The sequence below is a fragment of the Capsicum annuum genome, chromosome 4, assembly GCF_002878395.1.
Source record: "Capsicum annuum cultivar UCD-10X-F1 chromosome 4, UCD10Xv1.1, whole genome shotgun sequence".
In the NCBI taxonomy this organism is placed as follows: domain Eukaryota; kingdom Viridiplantae; phylum Streptophyta; class Magnoliopsida; order Solanales; family Solanaceae; genus Capsicum; species Capsicum annuum.
Genome location: NC_061114.1, coordinates 202,957,609 through 202,967,105, shown reverse-complemented (window position 1 = coordinate 202,967,105; position 9,497 = coordinate 202,957,609). Strand labels below are relative to the sequence as shown.

Below are 9,497 nucleotides of genomic sequence, written 5' to 3'. Positions count from 1 at the left end.
TGTCAGGTGCCAACAGAAAAGAAAGCACGAATACTGTTTGAGCTATAGTATCTATTGACTGCCTTAGAAGTTATAGCTAAGAAAAGCAACATTAAGTATAATTTCAAGGAAAAAGTACTAAGGAAATTTTTTGACTACATATACTACCAGCCACCCACAATGGCATATGAGTCTACCTCTAAACAAATAAAAATAATTTAAAAGATGTCAACAAGGTAGACAAAGAGTACCTCGCTTTGGTCCATTTTAGCATATTTCTCTCAGTTTTTACTTTTGGCCACATTTATGAATATAGTCTTTGTGTGTCCCTCTGAAATATTTAATTTTGACTTTGTTCAAAATATGTTAATTAAATGTCATTGTCAAAAGAACCAATGTAACTCAATACATTTCACTAACTTAACAAAGAAACTTATATATGGAGAAAGTTACAGAAGTTGCAATGTATTAAACACTTGAAAGATTATGATGTCTTAAGAAGTAAAAAGAGCCAATCAGCTTCAACAAGAAAGGACACGACTTAAGTCCTGATCTTTCCAGTAATACAATTTCAACATGTCAGAAACTTGCAAGATCAATAACGCAACAAGATGAGAATCAACCATTCAAATAAATAGAGCATTTACTCACATGGAAATCGCGTGGATAACTAACACAACGATAGACAGCATGAAACATAAAATCCCATGTTTTGACAGTAACCTCCTGCCCATCATCGATGAACCCGCGGAACAATAAGGCACGTCCAACCCTCCCTGTGGGGTCACTGAAATTATTAGTGATCTTCTTCAAATCGTCATAGCTCAAGTTTTTTATATCACCCATATTCAAAAAATTTAAAGAATGCATTCTATGGTGTCATGAGGATTATTTTTCCTGATGAAAAACAAGACCATCCATAAATACTGATACTCCATGCAAGGAATGACCTAAAATTAAGCTACAAAAAAATAGTACTTCCAGTTACCAGCCAAATGTCCTGGCAAAGTATGATATAGTACCTAAAGGGATTATCAGTTAAGAAAGGACATTATTTAGGTATCTTCTGTAATGCCCCGCACTTTTCTAAGCTAGAAAACGAACCGTTGTTCATATATATGGAAACCCCAATTTGGTAAGCCATATTTGGGAACCTAAATTACCAAGATTAACCTAGTTATAAGAGATCTTATGATGTGTTAAGTGTGTTTATATGAGTCACTTAAGGTAGTACAAGCTAAGAGTTTAGAAATCCATCAAGTTTTAGTGTTTAAATTTACAAGGGTCATTTTTGAATGAGCCTAACTTGATAAATATATGGTATTTCTGCATATTTCTACCCACAAAATTATAGAGAATCAAATTAGCTTTCCAACGATACCAATTTCACCAAAATCCGACACCCGAACTAGGAGTTATGGCTTTGCGAAGCAGAGTGCGTCGCCTAACCAATCGCACATGGCCACTGGAAAGCATATGCGGCGCCTATGTAAATATAGGCAATATCATATGCGGCGCCTATGTAAATATAGGCGATATCATATGCGGCGCCTATGTAAATATATGCGATATCATATGCGGCGCATATCTTATGGTTTCAAGTGACTTAAACACTCCGTTTTTGGGTTATTTTGAGGGAAATTAAGTCTTTTAGCACTCCTTACACACCCCTAAACTTAACCTTATGAATTTAATAGATTCTAAACACATCATAAACTTATTATCAGTCTAAGTTCATCATCCAAGAGTACTAAAGGAGAAAAACAACTAGGATTACACAATCAACATTGAGGGTCAAATCTTTTAATGAATCCGTTGCCATAAAGGTATGTGGGGTTATGAACAAGAACACCCTTTCGTTCTTGTGGCCAAATTTTGCATTATTTTACAAAGATACATGATTTTTACATGTTTTATCATGAATTTAAAGTGATAAATCTTATCCTATGTTGTTGTTCAAGATACTATGATTATTTTGAATGTTTAGGAAATAAACTCCATGAGTTTGAGACTATTGTTATGATTAAAGGCTGAAATTTTTCAGAGTTCCGTATAAATTATGCATGCTCGTGATATAAAGCATAAATGTTGAAATGTTTTGATTAAGCATCGTTATAAGGGTCAGTAACCCACATTGAGATTGTTGTTTTGAGAATTTATGTGCTACATGCACCCATGTTTAGACTATTTGATGAAATATAGTAAGATTTGAGCTTTTGGTCACAACAGAGTTAAAATCCACTTTATGAAACGAGTTACGGATTTTATCATTTATTTAACTTAAGAAATATGAGATTACCCTTAAAGTGGATTTTTCTTGAGATTTTTGAGCATAGTATTGGGAGTAGTATTTAGCATCGAGTTGGGTATGTTACTACGGTTTCATACCCTAGAACTACGTGCCACCGTAGGTTGAGACATTGACTTCCACTATATGTGGAAAATTGAGATAGTGATCACTGAGATGAGATTATTCTACACCGATGGCAAGGGTAGGACAGCCCTCACCTTACGGGGGTAAGTCGTGGGACATCATGTGTGCTCACATGGTGTACATGTCGGTTAGAAGAACCTCCTAAAGAGTCGTCCCTCATTCTTAGATTGATTTTACTGATTTAAAAGAGATTTGAAATGCAGATTTATGATGTATTCAATATTTCAGATTTCACTAAGATTGCTTGATGAGAGAATAAGAAAAAAATCTTGATTTTTGGATTAAGTGTAATGGCTCATGATATCCAGATTGACATGTTTTACCATTCATTGTGTATGATTTTAGATTTTAGATTTCTTTCAAGCTTTATGAGCCATTTACAAATGTCCTGCATGATTTGGAAAGAAAACTTAAGACATGATCGTTAAATATATATATATATATATATATACGTATATAAATATATTTATTTCATGCACCCCCATGTACTCGGTACATATTCCATGGTACTGACCCACATGCTCGCATATGGGCTACATTTTCCCTATAATATAGGTTCAGGTGCTCATTCCCAGGTTTGACCGTGATTATCCGAGCACGTTGATCTACATCCTCTGCAGTGGTGAGTCCTCAAGGTCCGAGGACTAGTTATTCAGATTTCCTCATTTACTTTGATTCATTTAGTTTATTTCCTGAGTTCGGGTCAGTTGGGGTTTGTCCCAATGGCTCATGGATATACTGTTTAGTAGAGGCTTGTCAGACTAGATGGATAGATTGATCAGATTTGTCAGAGATGTCGTATTTTGTTAATTTCCGTATTTTATTCGTATTGGAGTATGATATTATGGAGGATGTTTAGATGTTTTGATTATGATGACTTTGATTATAAGTGTTGAATGGTAGAAAAATTGCTGAAAGGGTTAGCTTGGGGCTACTTGTAGCCTTAAGCACCATGTGACACCTCGGGGCCCATTTTTGTGGCATTACAAACTTGGTATCAGAGCCTAAGGTTATTGGAGTCCTAGGGAGTCTGACAAGCCGCGTTAAGTAGAGTCTTAATCATCGGTGTGTAGCACGCCACATCTATGAGCAAGAGGCTATGAAATATTTTAGATAAAAAAAGGAGGGTCGTTTCATTCTTTCAGAAGTCTATCGTGCTTAAAGTTGTTCCCTTTCAACTATCAATTCGTGCTCTCTTCTTTCAAAATATGCCTCTTCGCCGAGCTAGAAGAAATAATGCGGGTTAGCAACCTCAGCCTGCTGATCCCCTAAATGAGAATGTAGCCCACGCTGAGTTCAGGGCAACCTTTCAGGCGCTTGCCCAAGCTGTTACCATCAACGTTCAGGCCAACCAGGCCCCGGCTCCATAATAACATGGAGGTGACTTAGCTACTGCAAAAATCTGTGACTTTATACGGATAAATCCGCCAGAGTTTTATGGGTCCAAGGTAGGTGAGGATTCGCAATTGTATTTGGAGGAGATAAGGAAGATCACACAAGTAATGCACGTGTCTGAGGAGGAGAGTGTTGAGTTAATATCCTACAGATTGAAATACCTTGCGTATGACTGAGTGGTTGTATGGAGAAAGGGTAGAGTAGAGGGTGCTGCTCCTATGACTTGGCAGGAGTCCGCATTCCTAGACAAATTCTTTCCGCTAGAGTTGAGAGAGGCGAAAGTAGAGGAGTTCATGAACTTACGCTAAGGCTCCACGACTATTAAGGAGTATTGCTTGAAGTTCAATCAATTAGCAAAATATGACCCAAATCTGATAGCCGACAATCGAGCCAGTATAGGTAAGTTCTTGACAGGGGTGTCAAGCTATGTGGTTAAGGAGTGTAGATCAGCTATGCTTAATAGTGAGATAAATCTTTCTAGACTGATGACCCATGCCCAACAGATCGAATCAGATAAGATAAAAGAGAGGGATAGAGTAAAAAGAAATAAGAGAGCCAGATCTGAGCAACCTACTTATGGTAAGAAAAGATCTCAAGGAGGGAATCACCCTGAGTTTCAGAGTCGCTCATCTATGCCAACACCATTGTCAGCTATTGCTCCAGCACTTAGAGGTAGGCAAGAACAGGGAAACAGGTCTTCTATGTTCGGATCTTAGAATACTGTGAGTAACCGGCCTAACCGTCCACCATGCACCAGGTGTGGTAGAGATCACAGGGGTAAGTATTTGTGGGGTTAGAAGGGATACTATGGATGTGGCCAGGAGGGCCACGGTTTTAGAGATTGTCCTCATACCAGACAGGGGAATCGTGATGTTCGCCTCCAGGCTCAGACTGCTAGTGCTCCAGCTCCTGTAGCTCGTCCAGCTCCTACTCATGGTGCTTCTTCCATCACTGTTGACGGTCAGCGCCAAAATAGATTCTATGCTTTGCCTTCCCGTCAGGAGCAGAAGGACTCCCTCGATGTTGTTACTGGTATGCTTTGTGTGTTTCAGTTTGATGTTTATGTGTTGTTGGACCCTAGGTCCAGTTTTTCATATGTGACACCTCTGGTTGTTGTAAATTTTAAAGTGAGTCCCGAGATTGTCTCTGAGCCCATCCTAGTTTCTAGCACTGTGTATGAGTCCATTGTTGCTCGAAAAGTGTACAAAAAATGTCCTGTTTCTATTCTTCATAGAGTTATGTTTGCTGATCTGATAGAGTTAGACATGGTAGATTTTGATGTTATTCTGGGTATGGACTGGCTTCACTCTTGTTATGCATCCATAGACTGTCGTACTCGTGTATTCAAGTTTCAATTCCCTGGTGAGTCTGTTATCGAATGGTCTGGTAATTGCGCATCTCCCAAGAGTCATTTTATCTCATATCTCAAGGCTATAATGCTTATTTCCAAAGAGAGCATTTATCATCTAGTCAGAGTTAAAGACACTAAGTCTGAGACTCCAACTTTCCAGTCAGTTGACGTTGTTAATGAGTTTCCCGATGTCTTTTTAGAAGATCTTCCAGGGGTATCTCCTGATAGAGAGATAGAATTCGGGATTGATCTTCTTCTCGATACTCAGCCCATTTCTATTTCTCCATATCGTATGGCACCCGCAAAACTTAAGGAGTTGAAATAGCAACTCAAAGATCTCTTAGATAAAGGTTTTATAAGACCAAGTGTGCCTCCTTGGAGTGCACCTGTCCTATTCGTGCTAAAGAAAGATGGCTCTTTGCGCATGTGCATTGACTATCGCTAGCTTAACAAAGTCATTATCAAAAACGAGTATCCCCTTCCAAGAATAGATGATTTGTTTGATCAATTGCAAGGTGCAAGTTACTTCTCAAAGATAGACCTTCGCTCTGGCTATCATCAACTCAGAGTTAAGGGAATGTCATATCCCGAAGACAGCCTTCCGAACACGTTACGGTCATTTTGAGTTTCTTGTTATGTCCTTCGGGCTAACTAATGCCCCAGCAGCTTTCATGGACCTCATGAATCGAGTGTTCAAGCAATATCTTGATATGTTTGTCATAGTGTTTATAGACAACATTCTGGTATACTCCCGTAGTGAGAATGAACATGGAGATCATCTTCATATCGTCTTGCAAACCCTTAGAGATCATCACTTGTTCGCCAAATTTAGCAAGTGTGAATTTTGGCTAAGGTTAGTTGTTTTTCTGGGTCATATTATTTCTTCCAAAGGTGTTAGAGTTGATCCCCAGAAAACAAAAGCTGTTAGAAACTGGCCTAGACCTGTCACTCTATCCGACATTAAAAGTTTCTTGGGTCTAGCTGGCTATTACCACCGTTTTGTTGAAGGTTTTTCCTCTATAGCATCTCTTATGACCCAGTTGACCTAAAAGAAAGTGAAGTTCTTGTTGTCCGATTCTTATGAGAATAGTTTTCGGGAGTTAAAGACTCGACTCACTACAACCCCTGTTTTAACTCTGCCTGATGGCGTTGATGGTTTTGTGGTATATTGTGATACTTCTAGTGTTGGTTTGAGTTGTGTACTGATGCAGAGAGGTAAAGTTATAGCCTATGCCCCTAGACAGCTGAAACCCCATGAGAAGAATTACCCCACCCATGATCTTGTGTTAGTTGCTGTTGTGTTTGCTTTGAAAATCTGGAGACACTACTTGTATGGTGTTCATATTGATGTTTTAACTGATCATAAGAGTCTGCAGTATGTTTTTACCCAGAGAGAGTTGAATCTTAGGTAGAGAAGGTTGTTAGAGTTATTGAAAGACTACGATATGAGTGTGTTGTATCACTCAGAAAAGGCCAAGGTAGTGGTGGATGCCCTTAGCAGGATGTCTATGGGTAGTGTTTCGCATATTGGAGAGGGTAAGAAGGAGGTAGCTCGTGATGTGCATCGTTTGGCTAGGATGGGAGTTAGGTTGCTTGACTTCGCTGAAGGGAGTATGTTACTACAGAGTAACTACGAATCCTCCTTGGTTTTGAAAGTAAATAAGAAGCGAAACTTAGATGCTAGTTTGGTCAGACTGAAAGAATCAGTCAAGGACCAAAAGGTGGAGGTTTTCTCCCAAGGGAAGGATAGTGTATTGAGATTGCAGGATAGATTATCTGTTCCGAATGTCGAGGATCTAAGATAGAGAATTATGGCTGAAGCGCACAGTGCGCGATATTCTATTAATCCTGGTGCCACCAAGATGTACCGCGACTTGCGGGAAATCTATTGGTGGAGTGGCATGAAGAAGGATATAGCAGCATTTGTGGCTAAGTGTACGACATGCCAACAGGTTAAGGTAGAACACCAAAGACCTGGTGGTATGATGTAGGAGTTTGGTATTTCCACTTGGAAGTGGGAAGAGATAAACTTGGATTTTTTACTAGTTTACCTCCTTTCCGATGCCATTATGATTCCATTTGGGTTGTTGTGGATAGATGGACTAAGTTTGCGCACTTCTTGCCTGTGCATACTTCTTATACTGCTAAGGATTACGCTAGATTGTACATCCGGGAATTAGTCAGATTGCATGGAGTTCCCTTGTCCATCATTTCAGATAGGGGTACTCAGTTCACTTCGCAGTTTTGGAGAGCTTTTCAGAAGGGTCTTGGTACCCAAGTTCATTTCAGTTCTGCTTTCCATCTGCAGACAGATGGTCAGGCTGAGAGAACCATCCAAACCTTAGAGGATCTGTTGAGAGCGCGTGCTCTTGACTTTAAGGGAAGTTGGGATGAGCATTTACCGTTGATAGAGTTTGCTTACAATAACAGTTTTCACTCTAGCATTGGCATGGATCTATTTGAGGCTTTGTATGAAAGAAAATGTAGGTCACCCATAGGTTGGTTTGAAGTGGGTGAAGCGGCCGTGAGTGGTCCTGATTCGGTCTTTGAAGCTATGGAAAAAGTCAAAGTAATTAGAGAAAGATTAAAAACCGCACAGAGTCGTCAGAAGTAGTATGCTGATGTGAGGAGAAGAGACCTTGAATTTGAAGTTGGTGACTTGGTGCTTTTGAAGATTTCACCCATGAAGGGAGTGAAGAGATTCGGAAAGAAGGGGAAACTTAGTCCACGTTATGTTAGCCCCTACAGAGTTCGTAGCCGTGTTGGTAAGGTAGCGTATGAGGTTGAGTTGCCTTCAGAGTTATCTTCCGTTCATTCTGTCTTCTATGTATCTATGCTTAGGAAACACGTTGGTGTTGTAGATCCTTCAGAAAACCCTGATGTGCAAGATAGTCTTTCTTTTGAAGAAGTTCCTGTTGAGATTTTAGATCACCAAGTTCGAAGACTAAGGAACAAAGAAGTTTCCTTGGTCAAGGTATTGTGGCGAAACCAATCTGTTGAGGGTGCAACATGGGAAGCTAAGGCGAATATACGATCCAAGTACCCGCACCTATTTTCCATAAGCTCCGATCAAGACGAAGGTACCATTCTGCTTTAAATCATTTCTTTTCTATGCAGAATTGCAGTAGTTCAGCAGTTATTTTATACTATTCAGCCGTGATTTCATGAGTTCTGCACCCCTTATTGTGTCTGAAATATAGAATGAAATAGAGGCAAGATTAGTAAGTTGCTTCAGCTGTGTACCCTTCATTTTCTCTTTACTCTTAGTATACCCAGCGTTATTCGAGGACGAATGTCTCCAAGGGGGAGATATTGTAATGCCCAACACTTTCCTAAGCTAGAAAACGAACCGTTGTTCATATATGTGAAAACCCCAATTTTGTAAGCCATATTTGGGCACCTAAATTACCAATACCCTAGTTATAAGAGATCTTATGTTGTGTTAAGTATGGTTATATGAGTCACTTAAGGTAGTACAAGCTAATAGTTTCGAAATCTATCAAGTTTTAGTTTTTGAATTCGCAAGGGTCATCTTTGAATGAGCATAACTTGATAAATATGTGGTATTTCTACATATTTCTACCTACAAAACTATAGAGAATCGAATTAGCTTTCCAATGATACCAATTTCACCAAAATCCGACACCCGAGCTAGGAGTTATGGCTTTGCGAAGTAGAGTGCGTCGCCTAACCAATCGCACATGGCCACTGGAAAGCATATGCCTATGTAAATATAGGCGATATCATATGCGGTGCCTATGTAAATCTAGGCGATATTATATGCGGCGCCTATGTAAATATATGCGATATCATATGCGGCGCATATCTTATGGTTTCAAGTGACTTAAACACTCCGTTTTTGGATTATTTTGAGGGCAATTAAGTCTTTTGGCACTCCTTACACACCCCTAAACTTAACCTTACGAATTTAATAGATTCTAAACACATCATAACCCTATTATCAGTCTAAGTTCATCATCCAAGAGCACTAAAGGAGAAAAACAACTAGGGTTACACAATCAACATTGAGGGTCCAATCTTTCAACGAATCCGTTACCATAAAGGTATGTGGGGTTATGAACAAGAACACCCTTTCGTTCTTGTGCCCAAATTTTGCATTATTTTACAAAGATACATGATTTTTACATGTTTTATCATGAATTTAAAGTGATAAATCTTATCCTATGTTGTTGTTCAAGATACTATGATTATTTTGAATGTTTAGAAAATAAACTCCATGATTTTGAGATTATTGTTATGATTAAAGGCTGAAATTTTTCAGATTTCCGTATAAATTATGCATGCTTGTGATAAAAAGCATAAATGTTGAAATGTTTT

The 9,497-nt window shown here is 39.0% G+C and overlaps 1 protein-coding gene across 1 annotated transcript; it reads left to right on the top strand.

Moving 5' to 3' along the window:
- Nucleotides 1-4,293: 4,293 nt before the first annotated feature.
- On the top strand, nucleotides 4,294-8,287 carry LOC124898051. The gene is made up of 3 exons (XM_047411671.1): nucleotides 4,294-4,502; nucleotides 4,665-4,840; nucleotides 8,277-8,287. Exons 1-3 carry the CDS (start codon nucleotides 4,294-4,296, stop codon nucleotides 8,285-8,287), a joined length of 396 nt encoding a protein of 131 aa, XP_047267627.1.
- The last annotated feature ends 1,210 nt before the right edge of the window (nucleotides 8,288-9,497 follow it).